A 25,883-nucleotide genomic window follows, 5' to 3' on the forward strand; every position below is an offset into this window, starting at 1 on the left:
AGGTCTCTTAATATCCTGGAGGCTACTCCATATGCACTCAAGTCTGCGTCCTCACATCGCAGTAAGAGAGACACTACCATCTGCCATTTACAGATGCGGAAGCAAGTCACAGAGATCGAAAGAAACTTGCACGAGGTCTCAGAGCACGCAAGTAGCGAACCCAGAACTTTTAGCTTTCTATCAGGGATGCACCTCGGCATTTCTTCCACATAAACGGGTTTTAGTTTCTCTCCTATTTCCTTGATACGTGTCACAATTCCGCGGAGTGGGAAGGCTGGTTTAGTCAAGCCTGGCAAAGTCCCAGCTGAGCCCGGCAGCCGGCCTGTTGACGGAGAAGCCCTGGAGAGACGGTCACGCTCGGAGCATCCGCAACAGAGCTGCTTCCCGCACGCGCACGGATGTGTCTCAAAGGCACAGCAACGAGGTCCATCTGATCCCCTCGCGCTGGAGCAACACAGAGGCTGGCCTGTGACCTGAGCAAGGGAAGGGTCCAGAGGGAGCCAGGCCACAGCTTAGAAGGAGAGACCAGCACACTCCTCCCCCGGACGGAAGACAGCAAAGCTAGAAACATGGGACCCTGGCAAGGAAAGGGCTTTGCTTTGTTTTTAAAGGTTTCAAGTGGCTAAGTGCCCAACTCTTTGTTTCTTTTTTTCTTTTCTTTTCTCTTTTTTCTTTTTTTCACAGAGAGAGACAGCACAAGCAGGGGAAGCAGCAGCAGAGGGAGAGGGAGGAGCAGACTCCCGCGGAGCAGGGAGCCATGTGGGACTCAGTCCCAGGACCCTGGGATCATGACCTGAGCCCAAGGCAGATGCTTAGTGACTGAGACTCAGGTAAGCACCCAACTCTTGATCTCAGCTCAGGTTTTGATCTCAGGGTCATGAGTTCAAGCCCCGCACTGGGCTCCACGCTGGGTATGGAGCCTACATAAAAAATAAAGAACTAAAATAAGAAGTAAAGGTTTCAGATAGTAAAGTCCTGCAAAATCTCCTTTCTTCCGCTAAGTACGATTAATGCAGGGCATGCGGACAGATGCTCGACAGAGCTTGGTTTTCGAGGAGAACAGTCATAATCACCAACTCCAAGGGCTCACCACTTAGTATCTTCACAAATACTTTTTATTTTTAAAAATGTGTAACAATCAGGAGTGCCTGAGTGGCTCAGTGGGTTAAGCCTCTGCCTTTGGCTCAGGTCATGATCTCAGGGTCCTGGGATCGAGCCCCACATCGGGGTCTCTGCTCTGCAGGGAGCTTCCTCCTCTCTGCCTGCCTGTCTGTCTACTTGTGATCTCTCTGTGTCAAATAAATAAAGTGTTTTGAAAAAAAAAAGTGTAACAATTACATTTGGAAGGCTCAGAGTTCAGAAAGAACTGAATTCTAATCTTGATACCATTTACATACCAGCTGTGGGACATGGGGCACGTTATTTAACCTCCGAGAGCCTGTTTTCATCTGGAAAATGGCATAATTACGGCACTTACTCCCAGGTTTGACTAAATGAGGTAATGCGTGTAAAGCGCTTAGGCACAGTGCCTGCCGTACAGTGAGTTTCAATATTATTATTATTACTAGGAGAACTTTATAAAATGGAAGTAAGACACTTGAAAGGAGTGTTAAAAGGGGATTTCTCCACCCCGCCCCCCAAAAACAACGTTTTAACTTAAAGACCCCATCACTAACCCAAGCCTACTTGCTTGTCCTCCATCTAGCTCACTGGGTACTGCTAATCACAAGTGAGGTATTAATTATCTCACAAAAGTTTCTTCAAATCACACAGCACTGAATGTCTGAATCCCTCTTGAAGGACCAGATTCTTGAACTCTGTTACTTTTCGTGTCCTGGGTTCCAAGCTCTTCCCTTTCTGTCTCCTCTTTGAGTTGTTCCTAATTTATTATTTCAGGACATCCCCCACTGGATGAATGCTCTCTGTTTCTTAACAGCTGCCACATTCTTGTCCCTTCCAAACCACGGAGCAAGAGACAAAACAGTTGTTAACCGTAATTAAATGAACTTCCGTGAAGAGTGAACTACATTTCTAAAACAAGACCCAAAATACAACCCAGAACAACGACGGCACTTTTAAAGCTTCTGTGCAACAAGACACAGAAAACAAAAGGAAAGACACACGGCGGGCTGGGAGAAGGTGATTTGCTCATATACAAGAATGAATGTCAACGAGAGAGAGAGAGAGAGAGAGAGAGACCGTCCAGCGGGGGCTTGGAGAGGGAGGGAAAGCAAGGATGTAAATAGGTTATTCACAGTGAAACAAGTACAAGGGGCCAATGCCCACATGAAAAGATGTCCAACCGCACTCTAATCAGGGGAGTTAGATATGATAACCACCCAAACGTGGTTGTGTCTTGCAGGGCCACTGACCATCTTAAGAATTACTTCAGAAAAGTAATTTACATCGCTATATTTTAAGATATAAGTTTAAGATATTTAAAATTTAAAATATAAAATATAAAACATATTATATATACATATATTATTATGTATATAATAAAACATATTATATTATATATAAAAATATTTATTTTTCATATAACTATTTTATATTCATATAAAACATTTATATTTTAAATATATTTAGAATATATTAAATACATTAAATGTATAAAAATATATTAAAAATATTTTAAATATATTTAGAATCATAGTAAATATATTAAATATATTTAAAATATAAATATATACATTTATACATTTTATATATATTTAAATATAAATATTTTAAAATATAAGTATTTTAAAAATCTTAAAGATGTTTAATATCTTAAATATAAAATATAAATATTTTAAATATCTTAAAAATATTTTAAGAGGCCTACTTTTTTTAAAGGACCATGTGAAGCTGGACAGAAAAGAGGCAGTGTAACAATCACTTGGGGTTTCATACCCAGGCCCTCACTGGCTCACTCCAATATTCTTTGAGATGAGCAGCGCTATCATGGAATAGCCCCAAAGTCATGTGCATGCTAAGGGGGTTTTCTTTTCTCCACTCTGCTAAGCCAATTCTATGCCATTCTAAGAAGGTCACAAAAGTACTGGTGTATTCCCAAGTGTTGGCTATGTGCAGACAAGAGTCCCTGATCATAATTAAGAAATATTTAGCTAAAACAACCAACTTCAATCTTCTGTTCCACAACAATGCATAAAATGACTTAAGGTTTAAAAATAATTTGTGTTATCTTTCACCAACACACATCTCTGGGAGGTGTGCATGAAGTCTCTGATGACATTTTTAGATTTAATATTTAAATATCAATATCTTAAGTGACAGGCTTGAAAAAAAATCTCTCTGAAGTTAATACAAAACGTAAAGCAGGACGGAACAGTGTTCTAACCACTGGCTACAAATCGATCAGGAATGAAATTCCAGCTCTGCAACTTTTGGGCTGAAGGACTGTGAGGCAGGACACTTCTAAGTCTCTTGTTCTTTAATTGTGAAATAGGGATACTGTCTGTATTACAGATTTGCTACAGTTCCAACGGACATAATTGGTAGAGTCTTGTCCCCTTTAAGCAATTTCATAGTAGACAATATTTAAAATATTTTTCTCTACCAATTTAATGTTAATTCCACTTGCCGCTGAATATGGTTATAAGAGATACACATATCACTCATAAATTTCTAAAAATAGTCTAAATATTTATTCTTCCCCTGAACTCTGTATCCTCACTCCCACAGGGCATCTCTGAAAAACACTTCTCATGCTACAATTTCTAGCATTTTCACCGAGCATGTTGGGAGCTCTCTGAAAGGCAAAGCGGCACGTTAACTGCCACACAGAATAGCTTCAGGGGTCACTGACATTCACAGAATTTCAGTAATTAGGAAAAAATAAGCCTCGGGAAGGCCCTGAATACAGCATCAAAGAGAACGTACAAGGAGAACTGGCTTTGCCATTTCCTGAGGCTGCCTTACCCGGGCATTCCACACTATTTTCTTTCTTTCTTCTTCTTTTTTTTTTTTTTTAAAGATTTTATTTATTTATTTGACAGAGAGAGATCACAAGTAGGCAGAGAGGCAAGCAGAGAGAGTGAGAGGGAAGCAGGCTCCCCGCCAAGCAGAGAGCCCGATGCGGGACTCGATCCCAGGACCCTGAGATCATGACCTGAGCCGAAGGCAGTGGCCTAAACCACTGAGCCACCCAGGCGCCCCTTTCTTCTTTTTTTTTTAAAGGTTTTATTTGTCAGAGAGAGAGAGAGCACGCAAGCAGGCAGAGGCGGAGAGAAGCAGGCTCCCCGCTGAGCAAGAAGCCTGATGCAGGACTCACTCCCAGGACCCTGGGATCATGACCTGAGCCAAAGGCAGCAGCTTAACCGACTGAGCCACCCAGGGGTCTCCACACTGTTTTCTGATGAGCAGGAACACATTATCTTATGCTCTGCTGACTCCAGTTTACCGTCTGAGCACCAGAAGGCTGAGAAGGTTTGGACTGAGACAAGAAACAGGTGAGATGAAAATTTCATCTTCAGCCCATTGTATTTGTGCCATCTCTCAGCCCTCCAAAGCTCCCTCCGTCAAGCATTAAATAATGCTAGCTAAGAATTTCTGGGGCCATTCAGCAGATCGTTAAATTCATTGCGCTATCATGTCCAGGATGCTACGCCGTTGGTTTTACTGATAAATTCCTCTACACAAGCAGAAACTTGGGCCTCTCATCCAGTGATGTTTGCTGCATTTACTGGGGAATTCCTGCCAGGCTCTATGCTCTGCTGAATGTACAACACAAAAATGAACAAGGCATGAAAATGATTACAGTTCAACAAGGTATCTGCTTATTACAAGAGCCTAAGATCAATGGGAATGCAGAAAGCTAGTCCTCCTAACTCTGCCCGGGCGAGGGGAAAGCAGAGAGGCCTGGAGAGCCTTCGAGGATGAGAGAAGCCGCAGACAGTGGGATGAGGGCAGGAGAAAGGCATTTACGTGAGGTGCAAAGACAGACTGTGAAAGAAGGGGATGTCTGGTGCCTACTGCAGATCACAGGAAGAAAGGCATCAGACCATGGAGAGACACACATGCCTTCCCGGCAAGGGGAGCCCCAAGAGAACAATATCGAAGGGCGTTTTTGCAGAAATAAATTGAGAGGGGGAGAAAACAGATTCAGCACATCTAATACTATTTTCCTCTGGAAAACTTTTTACCCCAATAAAAAGGCCCTTTATTTCTACAGTTTAGTTCTATAGTTCTTTTTAAAAAACTAGAGTAAAGGACTCAGTTTTAAAGTAATAGTCGGAAGGGGCCTGAAATGTGAGAAGTGAATTTCTAACTAACCTTCTAGTTCAAAGTCGTACAGAAAAATCACATTTCCAAGTTGCTGTTTGTGATGGCTCTTTAGTCGTATTTATTCAGCTGTGGTACACTAAGATCTTTACAAGTCACTTATTTTGTAGGGTTTGGCTTTCTCCAATTGACTGTATTTGGGGCAGATTTCTGAGATTTCTGTTTTCTGATTTCTCAAGGAAAATAAGTATGTATGTATTTATTTAATAATTTCCTTGATGCCTAAAGTGAGAAGATTTATTTTATTTGGGCAGGGGTCTCAAATATGATTCAGAGGTCCTAACCTCCTTCAAATAAATTTTCCCTATCAGAGTTAAGGGCAAATGTTTCTTATTTTATACTTATTTTTATAATCTCCAAAATACTAAAATGCTATCTCTTTTACAAAAGTTGTTTTGACAAAGCCAATATTCAGTGGATTTAAGTCAGAAAACTGGAAGAAAAGGTCTAAAGTTCATGACATTTCTTTCTGTGGGCCCGTCTGCTTCCTGCCCACTGGCATCCCCCACCCAAGTCACAATCAGTTTCAATTACAGTCACAAGACAACGTTTTCGGAGTCTCTGATCCTCAGTTCGGGGTGTTAATATTAATATAACTGTGTATCAAACTACCGTGCTGTTGACCAAGACTGAAGATGAAAATCACGGCCATTCCAACTTGCTTCTGTTGGCCTGAAAACCCAGAAACAAACCCAGCCTCTGACTTGAGTTTGGTAGTCTGTTCTTCAAGGCACGGAAGGCTTTTCAAGCCAAACACAGCGCGTGGGAGGAAAGTGCCCCTCGGAGGTGCACGGGGCTTCTACCCCACACGTCTCAGCAGAAACGCGGCGGCAGTACGGCGTGGAGCAGGACGCCCTGGGGAGGGCTGGAGAAATGCCAACAGTGTCACCAGGAGAAAAGGAGGCCACCTCAATACTCACCACCCTTTTGCGCAAGCTACTATCCTGAATCACGGGAAACTAGCATTTTTGTAGTTCAGAAACAGCTGAAATCAACGATTTCATGTGGCTCAACCCACTAGTAGGAAACTCTGCAGAAGGGTCATATGGTGCCACATTTTCCTGTGGAATTAATTCCTACCTTGTTTTTTGTTTTCTAAAAAATAGCACGGAAGAATAGGCTTTGGCAAGAAGCACATCGAAACTCATATAAAAACAGCAACAGGGGCACCTGGCTGGCTCAATCGGTTAAGCATCTGCCTTTGGTTAAGCATCTGCCTTTGGTTCAAGTCATGATCCTGGGGTCCTGGGATCAGGCATGACCAGGCTCCCTGCTCAGCCTGCTTCTCCCTGCTCATGCTGCTTCTCCCTGCTCATGCTCTCTCTCTCACTCGCTCTCTCTCAAATAAATAAATAAAATCTTAAAAAAAAAAATGCAAGAGAAATTTTGTCAATAAAAAACAAAGACAAGCTAAATCAACCTCCAGGAAGATCTTTCGTAAATACTCAGTTCACTAAACATCTGACCTTTTTCTTTCTTTTTTTTTTTTTTAAGATTTTATTTATTTATTTGACAGGCAGAGATCACAAGTAGGCAGAGAGGCAGAGAGAGAGGAGGAAGCAGGCTCCTCGCGGAGCAGAGAGCCCGATGCGGGGCTCGATCCCAGGACCCTGAGATCATGACCTGAGCCCAAGGCAGAGGCTTTAACCCACTGAGCCACCCAGGCACCCCTGACCTTCATTTTTCTGAGAGACTCTCCAACTGTCACAAATAATTCCTGGCAGACACATTTTCCTAAGGCCGGAAGAAGAAAAGAGGGAAGGAAGGGAGAGGGCTGGACGGGAAAGAGTTAAAGAGAACTTTCAGCCTCAGTTTCCTCACCTCAAAGGCAGTCCCGGGCCTGGATGACCTCTGGAGTCCCTCTTGGCTCTAGAAGTAGCAATTCACTGGGATTTGGTAAGAGACCCCGTTCTCCCAATCTCCACTGGCACTTCCATCCTCCTACTGCCAAACTCATAAATAATTCCACAGCCTGTAAGGAACAGCCATTAACTGTCACTGGACCTAAACCAAGAGGAAAAGAAACCCGACCCCATTCACTATATATAGCACATGTTTCTGAGGAGGGAAGCTGGCCCTGGACACCACACACTCGAGTCCCTCCTGCTCTCTTCGCTGTGGGCCCCAGACACTCTGCAAGGAGTCCTGCTTCTCCCGATCCTGTCTCCGACAGCTCTGAATCTGTGGAGCTATCCTGCTAAGGAAACAAATTTCAGGTTTTGATACGGCCCTCAAACAATCGAGATACTTTCACAGCAGAGTTCAAGTAATTGCTTTACTCCTGTTTTAAAAACAAGCTGATTTTCTACAAAAAGCACTTTACTTATTCAAATGTTAAAGCATATAAAAAGACATACCAAAAAAAAAAAAAAAAGTTAATGGTTTCTTTATTCAAATACTGGAAAAATAAATGAATTATTTTCAATGGAAATCAGATTGCAAATGGGCAGGTCTCAGCCCAGGAACATGTTTACGTGGCCCACACAGTGTTTTAAAAATAGTTGACTTAACTGCCAACATTTTTGGATGGGCAAATTTCTCCTCAAACTCCAAACGTCCATTCCATGTTCTCCTGAAAAACTGAAAACTCCAGCACCACTGAGGTCCTCATGTTGTCAGGCAGAGCTAAAAGGTGGCACATGCTGGCCCATTCTTGCCAGTTTGACCAAAGAATCTGAGTGTCCTTCTTGGTACTTTCTTCCCCCTCCGATAAATGAGCCAAATAACGAAGCTCACCCTGGTCAAAGATGCTTTTTGCTATTTCTCTCCCTTTGTACTTTGGCTCTCCAGAGCCAAACGGAGGCCTATCAAGGCTGAGATAAGGCATTGATCGTTAACTATTTTAAAGAGAATAAATAATAAGGTAAACTTCTATTTCTTATTAAATGTAATGGCTACATCAAATTTAGCATTTTTCTAACTGTGATAAAGTATAAGCATTAATTGATACCTAGGTTACAGGAATTTAGTTTCTTTCTTAAGATGTGTTATTGCTGGATTTAAATTTGAATTTTTTCAAAACTATAAACTTAATGTAATAAAAAAAAAACTGAACTCATACTAATATTTTACCCTCTTTGCTGAAAATAGGTCCTGTATTTTCCTAATCAGGTCACAGTCATCTGACAAGCCTTAACAGTTCATCTTTGCCCTTCATGAAAAGGACAGGAAATGTGATTTGACAAAACATCTCCCTAAATCTTATTCTTCGGCCTAATGTGGATTCAAATATTTCTTGTCAACTGGAGATAAGAAAGCTCATTTCACAGGAGGATTATTTGCAAGAAATGGCATAAATCCTGAGTCGCAGCAACATTAACACATGGGGTACTCACCAAGTACTCACTATCTCCAGGAACCAGGCAGAAACAGTAAATCGGACGGAGCTGCCTGTAGGCGATGAGATTAGGCAGAGCTCTTCCCTCTCTCCCAGGACTGTGGTTCACCAAAGTCCAAGGGGACACAAAGGGTAGACTTTACTGGAGACCTGACCATGGACAAGGAATAGCATCCTGTTGCAACAGGTGGCTTGCGTTGTTCAGAAAGTTGCGGAAATTTTTAATAGCTCTTGTTCTAAAGCATATCATCTTTTTCCATCAATAAAACAGCTGAGCCAAGGCCTGGGAGCGTTTCTGATGATACAAGAACCTTTTACCATCACAAATTCATTCCCCTTAAATCCTGAGATCCTAAGTAGAGCTCCAAATTTAGAATATACATATTCTGCAGTCTATCAGAAGGAAGAAAATCATTATTAGACCTAACTCCAACTACAAAGGCACAGCAACAATTCTTGTTTTATGTTGTGAAGTAAAAATGTACTTTTGAGTTCACCGATGCGAGCATTATTTCCTGCAATGTGTCTACATGACCAAAATGGGCTTGCTACAAGGTAGGTTTCTTTTATAACAGAAATACAGAAAGTATGGGGCGCCTGGGTGGCTCAGTGGATTAAGCCACTGCCTTCAGCTCAGGTCATGATCTCAGGGTCCTGGGATCGAGCCCCGCATCGGGCTCTCTGCTCAGCAGGGAGCCTGCTTTCCCCTCTCTCTCTGTCTGCCTCTCTGCCTACTTGTGATCTCTCTCTCTCTGTCAAATAAATAAATAAAATCTTAAAAAAAAATAAAAGAATACAGAAAGTAAACAGGCATTTCCTATAAAAATGTACCCTAGTAACGGACACAAATTCTCAAAAGAGACAATTTTATGTTAATTGTAAAAAACACTTCTTTCCAACAAGAGTATCTGCGAGTGCTCGCTTCGGCAGCACATACACTTAAAAACAAAAAAGAGTATCTGCGATACCTCAAATAGACTTAGAAAAACAAAACGTCTGCTCTCAAAGAGGTCCTCGGAGTCTGCCATCTCACAGAGTGGGAGGGGAGACTTAGTTCTGCAGACCGTAACTCAGCAGTCAGCTGATGTGACCAGCGTGGCAGGACGAAGTACCGGGCCACTCTGAGTAGCTCAACACAAGCTACTACTCTCTGGAGCGAAGCCTTCTGAGGGGACTGGGCTACAACCAATAATAAACCTCACTTTGCTTCCGCCTTTGAAGACCCTGGGACCCCAGAGCGCTGGCGGCATTCAGTTAGGCTCAACGATAAACACTGCACAGGCACGTCTGAACGACCCATGAACCCGAACTCCAGGAACAGCACACGTAAGGGAGCCTGGTGCTGTAACTGGTCCATCGACGGGCTCATGCTCAGCATTTCATGACGACGACGACGGTCACGACGGTGGGGAGAAGGTATCTCAACACACAGGATGTCTCATCTGTATACTCATTACCCGTCTTTGTCAATCACAACTGTTACCATCCATACACTGGAAGGCTTGGTTTTTTTGCTGTGTTGGGTTGTTGTTGTTGTTGTTGCTGTTGTTTTTTCATCACGAAGCCACTTGAAGATCCCTGAATACCTCTTCCTGACGCCTTGCTCCTCCTAACCCCCAGGTCACCAGCTTAGCTCTTAAAATGAGATCAGACTGGACCTGGGATTTACTTCAAAATAATTTGGGGGGTGGAGGGGTCCCTGACTGGCTAAATTGGTAGAGCATGTGACTCTTAATCTCAGACCCAAGTTGGATATAGAGATTACTTTAAAAATAAAATTTGGGGGCACCCCGGTGGCTCAGTTTAAGCATCTGCTTTCGGCTAAGATCATGATCCTGGGTCTTGGGATCAAGTCCCACATCTGGCTCTCTGCTCGGGGGGAGCCTGCTTCTCTCTCTCCCTCTGTTGCTCCCCCTGCTTGGCTCTCTGGCTCTCGCTGTCAAATAAATAAATAAAATCTTAAAACTAAAATAAAATCTTAAAATACAAACAAAACAATTTGGGGGAGGGGGTTGGCAGGGGAGAGAAGAGGTTGGAGAGAAGGGGAAAGAAATGACATAAGATTGGCCTAGGTCACCGGATAGAAGGATTCATTATACCTTCTCTCTTGTGTAAGGTTTGGAATTTTCTTAATAAAAAAGTTTTCTAAAAAAGGAGAAGGAAGTATCAGATTGTAAATACTTCCAGACCGTAACTCCTGAAGCTCACTATCCCATATGGTCACCACTAGCTACGTGTGGCTATTTAAACACACATTAATTACAATTAAACAAGATTAAAAAAATCTAATTATCTAGCCGCACAAGCCCCATCTCATGTATTCAGTGGTCACACACAGCTGGTGGCTGCCCCGGCAGACGATGCAGTAACAGAACATTTCCATCATCTCGGAAAGTTCTGACACCATCTATTCCGCAGCTGACTGTGCTATCTCCTCTTGGAAAGAAGGTAGAAACAACAGCTACAAGACTTGACCTAAGAACCTTAAGATTCCTGTTTATCCTGGGCAAGTGTGAGTCCTGATCCATCAAATGGGAGCAGAAGAGATGGGTTCAAGAACAGTATCTAATCAAACTACCTCCCAAGAAAATCGTGAAGATCAGTGTTTACCCGCTGAAATCTAATCACCAGGGAAATGCGTGGAATTGCACTACTCTAATTAGGACAACTCTGTAGTGAGTACAAGGAGTTCAGTGGCAAAGCCAATGTGCAAATTAGCCACAACATTCCAAATGTACATTTAAAGACCAAAAGAAAAAAAGAAAGAAACTAATTCCAGTTTTAGTTTGAGAAATGGAGAAATCAAACATTCCAGGATTCAATTTTTTTACATTTTCTCCTCCTATTCCCTTTATTTTGGAATTAAAACAAACAAACAAAAACCTAAGGACTAGAGGAGGCATTGAAAACAAGGAGGTATTATAAACAATCACACCATTCCAACAGAAGGAAGTACAGTCCTACATCGCTCACCCCTACAAAAAGTGAGACCAAACTTCAGAGTGAGAGCAAAGGTAACAAATTTTGAGAAAATTGAACAAGGAATTTTTTTGACTTGTGTTGTTTCCAAGCATGTCTCCTACATTATTAGCAAATGACTCTGGGATGGGCACACGGTGAAGAGATGACACGAACAACTCCAATGAGTTGAAGAATTCTCAGGCAGATACTTAAGTTAATCTGGGCCCTTAGAATTGCTCAACATTATTAACTCACTAAAAGTTGCTTCAAAATTTTTTTACCTCATTTTTCCCCATCTATGCAGCGTAAGCTACAAAATGTCTCTTTTTCACAAAGAGTTTTAAGCTTTGGCCCAAGTTCACAGGTATGTATCAAAAACATATCTCCCCCATATACTCTGTATCTAGTTTCTAGATTATAAAATGTGTAATTGACTTGAAATAGGTACATTAAAGAAGTTACAGAACAAAGTACACAACAAAGTAGCGCTATGCACTCAGAGACAAGCGCTTCCATCCAGAGTTTCGGTTCCACGCCAAGGAAGCAGAAATGAAAGTTATAGAAAGATTAGATGACATACCCAGTTTTTTTCTTTTCTGAGCCTAGCGTCTGACAACGGTTTGAAGTCTTCCCTCCAATCAACAGTAAGACCCTGATTTAAAAAGGTCAGTTTGTTCTCAGCATATTTTTAAAAGTCTAGAGTAATCGGGTATGTTACAAAGTAACATTCGTGCTCCCTCATTTGCATAAGGTAAGAGCATTTCATCAAAATGCAGGGTCCCGAGACAAGAGCTTATAAGCATGCACGCAGCTATTTGAGAAAGTGACCCAAAGGGACAGCAGCAGGGACTGAGAAGGATATGACAGGGAAGGAGGCGTAGCCGCCCTAAAGGTGTATACACAGAGCTAATCACCCCTGGAACTGGGGCTGTTTATTTTAAAGAGGAGCTTAGAGTAGGGGTGGTGTGGAGACGCCAGAACACTATGAATGGTGACACACAAGTGTTTCAGGGCATCAGAGCCACAGGAGTCCCGAGGGGCAAATTACCGAGACCTCGGACTGGTGAGTCAAGGCTTCAAGGAGAGGGTGTACTGGATCCGTGCCTCCCAGGTGTGCTGACTAGAAAAAGGGAGGACTGCATCTCAGGGGGGTGAGAGGAGAAAGGGCAAATGCTCACTCCCTGCTGGGGTGGGACGGGCTGGCCGTGCTGCTCGGAGCCCAGTCTTGGGTGCAAAGTCACTATTATTTCCAGAATCATCTCCTTTTTATTGAGGATGAATGTTTCATGCATCACTGCAAACACTCTGAGTGCCTTAACTTGTTCCATCCTATAAATGTCTGAGGAAGGTACTATTATGATTTTGCAGCTGATGAATGTGAGGGACACAAGGTAAGTAACTTGCCTAAGGTCACACAGGCGGTAATGGCAGAGCTGGTACCCTAGAACCCACACCGTCTGGCCCCAGAGCCCATGTCCTCAACCAAACTGTGTCAGAGTACGACTGCCTCTTCGCGAGCGAAAACAAAGCAAGGCAAAGAAGGTGTCATCTGAGGCATCTGCGTTTAGGGACAGATGGGCTGGGAAAGGCCAGACTTGGAAGCATCCCAAGGGAAATAATTCTGTCAAGCAGCTGGAAGTCCTAATGGCCTCAAAACCATTTCCCAGAGAGTACAGTCCCAGAGCCAGGGCCACCACGGCCCAGCACAGAAGGTCTTCAGAAGGCCACCGCCCTTCCCTGCCTTAGTGAAGATGCTACCGGAAGCTCGTTGTGCGGGAACAAGAGGAACGGTCACATCCTCTGCCTTCAGCTCGGCCTGGCTGCTTCACACACACGCTCTGTCTCCTCATCCGACCACGTCCAACTGGGGTCAGAGAAGGGCAAAGGGAGTGAGAAAAATCATTATGGAACGGGAACAATATGAAAAAATAATACAGATGTTTGGCTCTACAGTAGATGCCTGGACTAGGACGGTACAGTGAAGTCTTAGGAGCCAAAATGGTTCCTGCCCTTTATTCCCCATGCATGGCCTGGTCAAGCATGGCCAAGTGACCGGCACAGCTACTCTTTGCAGAAGGACTGTCCGTCTCATCTTGTTGAACTTAGCAGTGAGCATTTTTAGGCCAGTGAAGCGTGTGTGGAAGTGATTCGTGGAAGAACTTAGTCGTTCAGGTTCAGTGTCAGGTTCAGAGGACCCGGGGCCCCTCCAGCCTGGAGACCTGAGAGGGTGGAACAAAGACTGTGGGTGAAAAATAAACGTGTGCGTGTAAGCCACCCAAATCTGGGAACAATGTATCACCTGAGCAAAACCTAGTCTAGAAAACTGACACAAACGGCCGCTCTGTCTGCGTGTTGGTCTGAGCCTTGTCTATATTACTTCTTGGGAACTTTACTAAGGATAAAGTGAGATAAATATCTTGACGATAATTTAAATAGAAATTTAAAAATCAAGATCCCAAGAAGGCTTTGTGTGCACAGAGGTTTGGGGCTTTTTCTAACTGGATTATAGTTGACATGCGATGCTACGTTAGTTCCAGGCGCACAACACAGTGACTCCGTCCCTCCGTGCGGTAAGCTCTGCTCACCTCACCGTAGGTGCGTTACCACCTGTCACCACGCGACACCGTGACAGTATCATCGGCTACATTCCCCGTGCTCACAGCTCATTCCCGTGACCTCGCCGCTCTGTAACTGGTCTGCACCTCTTCAACTCCTTTATCTTTTGCCCATCCCCCCAGCCCTCTCCCCTCTGGCACCCACCAAGTTCTTCTCTGTATTCACGACTCTGGTCTTTTGTTTGTTCATTTATCTTGTTTTTTAGATTCCCCGAAAGTGAAACCGTATGGTCTTTGTCTTCCTCTAACTTATTTCACTTATAGCATAATACATTCTAGGTCCATCCATGCTGTCACTAGTAGTAAGATCGCACTCTTTTTTATGGCTGAAAAATATATATATATGCGCGTGTGTGTATGTTTGTGTAATACATACACATACACACGCCACACATTCTCTACCTATCCAGTTATCAGTGGACACTTCGGTTGTTTCCATACCTTGGCTACTGCAAATAATACCTGCTGCAATAAACGTGAAGGGTGCATACATCTTTTCAAATTACTGTATTTGTTTTCTCTGGGTCGATACCCAGTGGTGGAATTCCTAGATCATATAGTCGTTCTACTTTTAACTCTTTGGGGGCCGTCCATACTGTTTTCCACAGTAGTTGCACCAGTCTGCATTCCTGCCAACAGTGCACAAAGGTTCCTTTTTCTCCACATCCTTGCCCACCCTTGTTATTTCTCGCTTCGATACAGCCATTTGGAGAGGGGTAAAGTCGTACTTCATTGTGGTTTCGATTTGCATTTCCTTATGGTTAGAGATGCTGAGTATCTTTTCACGTGTCTGTGGGCCATCTGCAGGTCTTCTCTGAAAAGTATCTTTTCGGGTCCTCTGCCTATTTTTTAATTGGGTTTTGGGGTTTTTTGTTTTGTTTTGTTTTGCTGTTGAGTTGTGTAAGTTCTTCATATATTTTGGACATTAACCATGTATTAGCTTTTTAATTTGCAAGTATCTTCTGCCATTCAGTAGGCTGCCTTTTAGTTTTGTTGACGGTTTCCTTCGCTATGCAGAGGATTTTTATTCTGGTGTAGTCCCAACAGTTTACTTTTGCCTTTGCTTGTTTTGCCTCAAGAGACACATCTAAAACACTGCTGCTGAGGTCAATGTCCAAGAGATTACTGCTTGTTTGCTTTAAGGAGTTTCATGGTTTCAGGTCTCACATTTAGGTCCTTAATCCATTTTGCATTTTTGTGTGTAGTGTAAGAAAGTGGTCCAATTTCATTCTTTCGCAAGTAGCTGTCTGGTTTTCTCAACACTATTTATGGAGAAAACTGCCTTTCCCCCATTGTATATTCTTGGCTCCTTTGTCGTAGATTAACCCGCCACACAAGTGTGGGTTTTTTTCTGGGTTCTCTATCCCGTTCCATTCATCTGTGTCAGCACCAGGATGTCTTAATCACCATAACTTCGTAGTGTATCTTGGAACCTGGGACTGTGACATCTCCAGCTTTGCTCTTTCTCAAGGCTGCCCCGGCTAGTCACCGTATTTTTAAATTCCACACAACTTTTAGGATTATTTGTTCTAGGAGTACCTGGGTGGCTTAGTCCTTAAGCGGCTGCCTTCCGCTCCGTTCGTGATCCCAGGGTCCTGGGATCGAGCCCCCTGTCGGGCTCCCTGCTCAGAGGGAAGCCTGCTTCTCCCTCTCCCACACCCCCCTGCTTGGGTTCCCTCTCTCACTGTGTCTCTCTCTCTCTGTCAAACAAATAAACAAAATCTTTAAAAAAAAAAAAAAAGGATTTTTGGTTCTGGTTCTGTGAAAAATACTGCTGGTATGCGGATAGGGACCGCACTGAATCTACACAAAAGGCTGCCCTGCGTGGTGTGGATGTTCTGACAACAGTAATTCCCCCATCCATGAGCATGGTCTGTATTTCCGTTGGTGTGCTCTTCAATTTCTTTCATCTTCTGAAAAAACTAAAAAATCAAGATGCTGAGCAGGCTTTCCATGCAGAGCGAGAGTTTCGGTTAAGCCTTTTTCTTTCGACAGCAGGTCTGAGTAAATTTAATGGGCACCCTTAATGAGACTCACAAGATTTATATTGACATGAAAACGATACACAAAGGGATGAAGGGCATGAAAAAGGTGTTAAGTCTTAAGAAAACCCTGGCTTTTCACAGACTTTTTCCCCTACTTTCATAGAATCCAAAGGGTTTTTTAAATTTTCTTTATGGAGAACATTGACCTACACTTGCAGTCCAAGGTAGGAGGAGTCCGGCCACTTTCCTGCCCTTCAGGACTCAGCTGCTTCAATGTTCAAGAGAGTAAGAACTTGTAGTTGTACATCGAGGAAGGCCTCGAGATGGAAGACCCGAGAGGAAGACCTATGTCGGGGATGTTATCACTGGACCCCCCCCCCCCCGGGTTCTGCCTCAGTCTTCACTCCCTCTACTCCTAAGGGTGCAATGTGGTCATGAAAGGAATCAAGTCCACTATTCTTTCTCATTTCCTCTATTCTACTGAATCCTGAAGAATTCATCCTCTACAGACTTTCAAGGTCTTCCATCAACCAAGTCCAAGAATCTCGAGATATCCTAAGTTGGGGCACAGGCTGCACAGGATAGAAAATATGCTGAGAACCGTGTGGACAGTACACAGGTCTTCAACAATGCACTGCGCGATCTGGCCTCCCTCACCTGCCTAGACCCCCATCTATGCATTCTCCCTACCCCACCCTGATGTCACAGCTGGATTTCCTTAAGAAATCCTCCACCTCCCACCCAGAGCTCTGCCCGCGCTAGTCCCTTGGGGTGGCACACTCTCCCGCCTCACCTTCCTTACTCATCCTTTTCCTTCCTCGTTCGTCCTACCGCTTACTCATCCTTCCAAGAAATCTGAAGAGCGCGGCAGGAATGGCATCTGGATACCCAATATCACAAGGTCAGCACCCGCTAAGAGGAAGCATGAAAAATGTATCTGATGAAGCAGATGAATTAGGAAGCTAAGAACCATGGCTGATGTGTTCAGGTTGTTGAGGACTGTTTTGTTTTTTAAATTTCTAAGCTACCTGTATTATTGTGATCCTGCTTCTATAAGAAAAAAATTATTAAATCGCAAATTCATCCCAAAGTAATTGTTACTTAAGTATCAAAACAAACAGGTACAGTTTATTTTTTCGCAGACAGAATTCCCTTAGAATTAATACTCACTCGAGAATGGAGCTTGACATCACTTACAATTTCATCAACATTCCCAGAGGCTGAGCATCCCGGGCATATGGGTGCACTATCCCTACAAAATGTCTTTACTTCACAAGCAGTTTTCAGCTGAAGCTACGAAGGTCAGTTACCGGAACCAAATTTGTTCTTAACAAGCAGAATTTTTACATCCATTCAATCGAAGAGTCTCTTAGAATTTTCTGGGCCTGTTCATTTGCAGGAAGTAGAAACTGTGACTGGGTTCTTCGTGTCACGCATGTACATGGGATGCCCATCTTCGTACGCTGTCCGGCTTCTTCAGGATAGACGGTGCGGCTCACAGCAGGGCCACACAGAGGAGGAAGCTCCCTGGGCAGAGAGCACATTCCTCACACATCTTCCCTTTCATCTCCTCAGGGTCCAGCTTCAGCACAAGGCCCTTTACTGCAAACATCTCAGCTTTGCTTCTCCAGCCTCTAGCGGCCAGCTCTGCTCTTCTCAGAGGCCTACACTTTATGTTATATATATTTTTATCACAACTTTTAAAATGCAGAAGAAAAAAAAAAACGGAGTGGGGCATGAACAAAGCTTCTTCTTGTTGGAGACCAGACATTCTTTTTGGAGCATGAAGTCTCTCCAACCTCTTCGCCTCAGCCTGCCACGTCCATCAACACAGCGCACTCGGTCCCACATGGCCACAGGTCAGCAGGTGGACAGAACGCATCCACACAGGTCAACTTCTTCAACCCTTTGACTTGAACAAGGCACTCACACTCACTGGCACAGATCCTAAAAAAGACGGTTCAAATGCCTTGGGGTTCCAGTCACATGGCAGTACAGACTCCTGATTCCTACCTCAAACCAGGCCTATGATGATGCAAAGTCGATTTCCTAACATCCAGCAAATTCTTTTTAGAAGCCTGCATCCGTCACCTTAGCCCAAGTTGTCTGTATGTTCTACGGTGGTTGCGTTGATGGGCTGCCAGCAGGTCTGTGTGGGTCAGGGGTGGTACTGTTTAGCTGAAGAGAGTTTTCTACCAATCTGGGTTTAAAAAACAGCAACAACAACAACAAAGGGGGTATCAATTAAATCGTAAAGTAGGTCTCGTGGGGGGAATTGGATAGAAGCTTCAGATCTTCTGGGTCTTTGCTTAAATAATGGTTCTGCTTCACTGACCCCAGTTGAGACAGATCTAACTAGTACTATGAAAGAGAATTTTCAATAATTATAAAACCCAGCAACAGCCCCTACCTACCCCATCCCCAGTCAAGTTCAAGGTCCTAGAAGGAGCAACACAGGCGTAGAAAGCTCTGGCTGTAGCCTGCCCCACGGAGACTGTAAACCCAAAGATCACTATCAGCCGTGGCATCATCAGTGGCTATAAACACTGGTCTTCAAAGTAGGACATCCAAATCATTCATTCCTCTGTCTGGACACAGACACGGGGTGGCCCCTTTGAAAGCACTGAGAATCTGTTTCCCACATCGTACGAGTGTCCAAACACACAGGGTCCACCAGGCACACAGTGTGGTTTCTAAGTGGCAGTTTACACGAGACAGGTCGTGCTTACCTGGGTAAATCTCACACCGTCGATGAAGATACACTAACAATCTAGGAGCTCTTATACCAGGATGGCGGAAATGGGTAGTTTCGTTCTTTTAATCATTTGCATGGGTCTATTTTCCCTTGTCTAAACATATCATTTTTAAAGAAGGTATTTTAAAAGATAAAAAAAAAAAACTACAGCTTTCAAAATGGTTAAGGAAAGATTACTGTACATCAAGCACTTCCTCCATTCCTTAACAACTGCTTATATAGACTCAGTGTGTATCACTTGTAACATTTACTACAGTTTTAATTTTTAAAAATCTCTCCCTAGATGACCGTCACCTCTCTGGACACGCCTCAGCTCCATTCCGGTTTCTCTAGGCAGAAAAGAGCCAGAGCCCTCCACACGGGGGGCTACAACCTCAAGACGTAATTGGCAATTTTATAACGAGGGAAAATAACCTTTCCTTGTCAGTCCCCACCCTCCTGCTGAAAACAGACCGTATCTTCAGGAACTCTCCATGATTCCCGGACAAGCTCTTTACCTGCATGGCAACTGTTGACTCAGCAAGAGGCACATAATTTCATTTCTCCCTAAATGGCTTCCATACTCCACTGAAGTTCATCACTTTAATACACGTAGACCCTACATGTCTCAGAAAATAAAAGCTCTGGGTAAAAAGAGAATTTCTCTCCTGTCCACTCCTGTAACCCTGGCTCCTAGTACAGTGCCTGGCACGCAGGAGGTGCTCAATGGATAGTTTTACATCAGTGAACGAATGAACTTGGCTTTCCTTTTTTTTTTTTTGGAGGGGCTTTCCATTTCTTTTGGCTCAACAGATAAAAGAACAATTAAACATATTTCTTGAAGGATATCATAGAAATACTCCACCACCAGAAAAGTTTAAATACATATCTTCTATTAGGGATAAAGTAAGAAATATTTCTGCATTGAAAAAGGGCGAACCGAATAACCTCTTTTTTTTTTTTAAGATTTTATTTATTTATTTGACAGAGAGAGATCAGAAGTAGGGAGAAAGGCAGGCAGAGAGAGACGGGGAAGCAGGTTCCCTGCTGTGCAGAGAGCCCGATGTGGGGCTCTATCCCAGGATCCTGAGATCATGACCTGAACCGAAGGCAGAGGCTTAACCCACTGAGCCACCCAGGCGCCCCCTGAATAACCTCTTAAAGTTCCTTTCACCTCCTAGACTCTGTAACTTAAACATCACACCTTAAGAGAGACTGGATCGGCTACATAAAGCCCAGTTCCTGGGTACAGTAAATTACCATGCTCTGTTCAAAATAAAGATACTAGCTGCCCTGGGACTTGGGTGCAAAATACTAACATCCAAAACGTGGACACATCCCTTGCGGACAAATGCTCTTGCTGTTCATGAGTTATATTCTGGAACAGCAGATGTACTTCCTGGTCATCTTAGAGCCAAGCACCAAGACCATCCACGAGAAAATGGAGAAGCTATGGGTTGAGATTAGAACAGAAATAAACAGTATCACACCAAACTGAAGCCTCTGTGTTTTCCAGCCAACAAATCCACTTAAGAAACATCTGAATTGAGCCTTAAGGTTTAAATGGTTATAACTGAATATAACCACTTCGTAAGACAGAAAATACTACCTCTGACATATCAGGACTTTTCTCCAGTAAAATCTCTTATTTACCTAGAATGTCACACTAAGACGTTCAAGTTCAAGGAAACCTAAATTGAGAGCAAATAATTGTAATGGAACCTTCCTTCAATCTGGATGGGAGAGCAGTTTGTAGGGAAAGGAGTCTGTTCATGTTTTCATAAACAACTTAAAAAAAAAGGGCTAATTCTAAAAGAGTAACTAGGGCGACTCGAAATCAATGTTGGAGTGATTCTTCTCTCTTTTTTTTTTTATTTCTTTCTTTTTTTTTTTTAAAAGATTTTATTTATTTATTTGACAGAGAGAGGGAGTGATTCTTCTCTCAACACACCCTTCCATTTGTGCGAATCGGAGAACAGATAAAGGACAGGAGGGGCAGGGGATTCTAGGATGAAGGATGTAGTGTTGATCCTTGGAGCTGGGTTTGGAGAATTATTCTGTGTTCATCCGGGCTGTTCTAAAGACATAACTACAAGCACCACTTAAGACAAGAACTGAATGAACACAGTGGAACAATTCAACAATTCCTTGGAAATGTCTGAAAAGACTTTTCAACTCTGTATAGTCAACCCTTGATCACTCATACCACAACTTGGTCCAAAAAAAAAAAAAAAAGTCTTCTGTTTTTAAACTGTAATTTAATCTTAATTCCAGTGACAACAGGGAATGTGCAGAGAAAGCAGTTACCTCCTCTGTACATATACACTTTTCAAAATCTCCCCTATTATTTGAGTAAGGGAGGCCTTTCACAAGAATCCTGTGGGATCAAGCTCACATCTGGCCGGCAGACCTGGTGTTGGATAGGATGGGGGCCGCACAACTGAATCTTAAATCCACACACTGTTCCCATTTAACTGACATAAATGAACTAATTTATAGAAAATGTGCAGCAAATTATTTCTTCCACCTCCCCCAAGCCTCAAGAATGCACCAGCAATAGGTGTGAGGGAACACTACCCCCCACCTCGCAGCTCTGCATTCCCAGACGCTCTGCGATGATCAAGTACATATTGTTGTTTCAGTTACTGGAATCGGTGCCCTGGAAGTAAGTACAGCGTGGAGACCGGGGAGAGGGGTGGGAATAATTTAGTCAGATAAACTTGGCCTTTCTGGACCTCGATTTCCTCGCCCACAAAATAAAGGGGTTCGCACAGTCTGTAAATTTCGTCAGGAACAACAATCCACGACCACTATCAAGAGCACAACTTGCGCGCAGGAGGAAACCTAAATTCTCAAGCGTGGGTCATTACATGTGAGAGTAGAAAACGCCTGAAAAACCCACAGTTACACGTCAGGGAACGTCTTCGAGAACAGCCGGCAGCGGAGCCACCGACCCGCGTTAGAACGTCCCCAGGCGGGGGCGACAAAAAGCGCCCCATCTGGAGAGGACTTAGGAGCGGGGTCACAGCCTCGCCCTCCTGGGGTTTCCGAGCCCCCAGGATCCCTGCACGACTTCCGTGCGTCACCACGAGACCCCCCAAGCCACCACCTGCAACCACACACTTGTGGCAAGAGATGAGAAACGGAAAAGGGGACCGCAGGGCGGGAAACACCTCGCTCGAGGCGCCCCCGATAGCAGCGGCGAGAAAGTGGACCATGAACACTGACAAAGAAATGGGTGACGAGAGGGGACTCCGCCGTCCCCACCCCGCTCGGCTCCTCTCAACGACGAGGACCGGCCGCCGCCGCCGCCCCTTCCCCCTCCCTGCCTCGGGGACCGGACGCGGAGCCCGGGCTGAGCCCGCGCCCGCCGAGCCCGGCTCCGAGTAGCCACGCAGTTTCGCAGCCCAGCCTTGGGGACCGGCGGCGGGAGCGTCCCCTCGGTCCCTCCGTCGCTGCGAGCCTCGGGCCACCCGGCGCCCCACGCGCCCGCCCTGCCTGCCGGGCTCCTCGCGCTCCCGCCTCCTCGGTTCGCCGCCCCCGGGCTCCCACCCGGCCGACAAGGGCGCCTTGTGCAAACTTTGTGTGCGCGCCCAGGGCTTTTGTCCACATCCTGGGCAGGGCCGGGCGGCCGGGTGGGTGCCTGGGGGGGCCCGAGGCCTCACAATGCTCCGGGGAAGCCACCGCGGAAATCCCACCCTTTTCTCTCGGAGCCGCTTCCAGCGCCGCGTGACAGCGCGCCCGGGCGAGCAGCTCCCGGAGCCGGCGGCCCCTCGGCGCGGGAGCCCGGAGGAAACCCCGCGCTCGGCGCGCGTCTCGACGGTCACGAGAGAAAAGGTGCGCGCGGAGAGGGAGGCAGAAGCAGCGCGCCTCGGAGAAGCCCCCGAAGGGGAGCGGGGAAGGGGTCTTTCTCCCGCTCGGCTCTGGAACCGGCCGCGCCGGGCGGCACGCGGCGGCACCGCGGAGGAGACCCCGCCGCCGGGCCCCTCGCGCTCCGCTCCGCTCCGACTCGCGCGCGACCCCGGCACACGCCCACAGCCGCCGCCCGGAGCCCCCGCCCGGGCCCCCGCTCCCCGCCGCGCCCGCCGGAAAGCGGGGACCAGCCTGCGCCGGAGGAGCGGCGGGCACGGGGAGCGCGGCCCCAGCACTCACAGACGGTCTCCCCACGGCCACGGCCATCGCGGCTGCGGCTCCGACTCCGGCTGCGCCCGGTGCTCCCCGCCGACGCCGGCTGCTGCTGCTCGGGCTCCGGCCGCCGCGCCCTCCCCCGCGCCTCGCTCGCGGCTGCGCTCTGCCCGCTCCGGCTCCCGCGCGCCGCGGCCGCCTCTGCTCCCCCGCCGCCGCCCCGCCCGCTTTATGGGAGCAACATGGCCACCCGCCCGGAAGGGACCATCTGCCTCCCGCGGCAGGGGTGCGAGGCGGCGCGCCGCGCTGGGGCCGTGGGAGGGAGGACGACGCGCGGGCCCGCCGCGGGGGTCCGCCCGCTCGGGCCGCTGGACTCGCCCCCCGCCAAAGCCCGGGGCCCCCGGGCCGCCCTCTGCGGTGCGGCCGACGCTGCCCCAGCCCGGACTCCGGCCGCCACCCCCCGGGCCACCACGTGCCGGAGTCCGAGTGGAGCCCCGGGCGCGAGGTCCCAGCCCCGGGTCCCGCCACGCGCTTCCCGCCGCGGACGGCTGCGGAGGCTGCGGACAGGGGCAGACGGTGGGGCCCGCGGGGACGTCACCTCGCGCAACGCTGGCCGCGGGCTTCACCGGAGGAGCCGGTTTGGAAGGGCGGCGGCCACCGGGGGGGCGCGGAGGCGGGGCTGGGCACCCCCGGGAGGCTGGCGCGGCCTCCACTGTTCTCTTCCGAAGGGACAGGCCACCGGGCGGGCGGCTGCCTCTGTCGCCGCGGCGTGCCGGCGGGTGGGGGTCGCGGAGCAGAGGCCGACCGCGGCCGGCCGGAGAGCGAGGAAAGGGCGCCCCGCGCCGCTGTCGGCCGCGGGGAGCTCGCGGGTCACACGTGGGGGCTCGGCCGGCCTGACCGCGGGACACAGACCCGCCGAGGCGCGCGGGGCGCGGCGGCTGCGGGCGCGCGTGGGGCCGAGCGGCTCCCCGCGGGGAGAAGGACCCTCGCCGCAGAGGTTGGGTCGCGGCTGCCTGGGTGGCGAGCGCGGTGGCGGGGCCTGGCGCGTGCTGGGCGGCGGCCGTGCCGGAAGGTGCTGCAGATGCCCGCGGCCGGTCGTGGAGCGTTGGGGCGGGGGGCGGCCCACGGGGACGGGGTGACAGGACAGCCGCGGGCCGGGGGTGCGGGACAGTGTGCCGAGGCGGTGAAGCGCCGCGATCGGCCCCGCGAGGACGCCCCCAGGGAAAACCTGGGCCTGGTGAATCGGGTGAAAGACCGGCGCAAGACGGGCGCCCCTGGGGATGCCGGCGCCTCGGAGTCTGACCTGAGCCCGGGCGGCCAGGTTCCCCGGGCCTGCGCCTGCCCCTGTCCCCGGGGACGCCGAACCCGAACGCGCAGCCCCGGGCGAAGGCCGAGTGGGCTCCGCGCGCGGGCCCGGCTGGTGCGAAGGGCGGCCTGGGTCGCCCGGGAGGGGAGGAGGGGCTCAAGGCCGAATCCGCCGCGCAGGGATGAGACGACGACGAAACGACTGTCGTGGGGAAGGACAAGGGTCTCTGAAGGGGGACTGTCGGTGGTGGGCGGGCCCGGGCTTGTGCGCAAGAACCTCGTCGGGTTCTGCCAGTGTCCGCCGCCCACCGGACTCGGACCTTGCGAGGACCAGGCCCAGCCTGAGTGTCGGGACTCAGCAGGCTCCGTGTCCAATTAAGATTGCCCTGTGGAGGGGCGCCTGGGGGGCTCAGTGGGTTAAGCCTCTGCCTTCGGCTCAGGTCATGATCTCAGGGTCATGGGATCGAGCCCCGCATCGGGCTCTCTGCTCAGCGGGGAGCCTGCTTCCCCCTCTCTCTCTGCCTGCCTCTCTGCCTGCTTGTGATCTCTGTCAAATAGATAGATGAAATCTTTAAAAAAAAAAAAAAAAAGATTGCCCTGTGGACGCGTGATGGGCAACGGGAAGGAGAAGACAGGGACACTGCGATCTGCGCCTCTCCGTATGGGGCCATTTTGTTCCTTCTCCCTCGGTTGGGGGTGGGGGGGACAAGACCGCGTCCCTCCTGGGGACAGGAGGCCCAGGCAAGCCGGGAAGTTCCTCACGTTGCCAGCGGGATGAAACGGCGATTGGAAATCAGCTCTCCATTCTGTGTTATACTGACCAGACCGGATGTCAGGACTTAATTACTTTTTTTTTATTTTTATTTACGTCTCTGGTTTGTAAATGTTTATGTTGAAAACTTCGGATTAGATTAGAACAATGTGAACTCCCTGCCTTTGTGGGTAGGTTAATCACAAAAGCCTAACGTGACTTACTCCAACATCTCATCTGTTGGAGGTAACCCTTTTAAGACAAAAGCATCAAAATTTACCGCCTGAAATTTTTCACTGAAAAGAAGCAATGCCTTAAATTCCCTCCTCCTCGTTTTTTGTTTGTTTTGGCAGGAAGGCATTAATATATTCAATGAAAATACAGTTTAATTACTTTTGGCTAAGGAAGGCTAGTTCAGAATGTCATTTCTCATTATGACGCTGTTTATCATTCTACAATCAGACTGTCTAGATTGGAAAATCCTGGCTTTAGGTGTGCCTGGATGGCTCAGTGGGTTAAGCATCTGCCTTCTGCTCAGGTCATGATTCCAGCCTTCCGGGATTGAGCCCCTCTTCCCCCATCCTGCTCCTTGCTCAGTGGGGAGCCTGCTTTCCCCTGCTTGTGCTATCCCTCTGTCAAACACACAAAAATTAAAAAAAAAAAAAAATCCTGGCATTACCACTTCATAACTGTGTGACCTTGGGCAAATTACCTAACCTTTCAGCACTTTAATTTTCTCATCTTAAAGTCTGTTTAATTATAGTTCCTCTCTGGGGCACCTGGG

At 47.2% G+C, this 25,883-nt stretch overlaps 1 protein-coding gene across 6 annotated transcripts in view; it reads right to left on the reverse strand.

Annotated features, from left to right (window-relative positions):
- Window positions 1-23,241, reverse strand: part of SEPTIN11 (septin 11) — an 88,511-nt gene extending 65,270 nt beyond the window's left edge. For all 6 annotated transcript variants that reach the window (XR_006817402.1, XM_045997522.1, XM_045997518.1 and 3 more), the window contains exon 1: window positions 23,071-23,241. Coding sequence is in view for 5 of the 6 variants with exons in the window: in XM_045997522.1 (XP_045853478.1) it covers window positions 23,071-23,097 (27 nt within the window). In the remaining variant the exon portion in view is untranslated. The remainder of the gene's footprint in view (window positions 1-23,070) is intronic.
- Window positions 23,242-25,883: the final 2,642 nt, after the last annotated feature.

Source organism: Meles meles, chromosome 2, assembly GCF_922984935.1.
Source record: "Meles meles chromosome 2, mMelMel3.1 paternal haplotype, whole genome shotgun sequence".
Lineage (NCBI taxonomy): Eukaryota > Metazoa > Chordata > Mammalia > Carnivora > Mustelidae > Meles > Meles meles.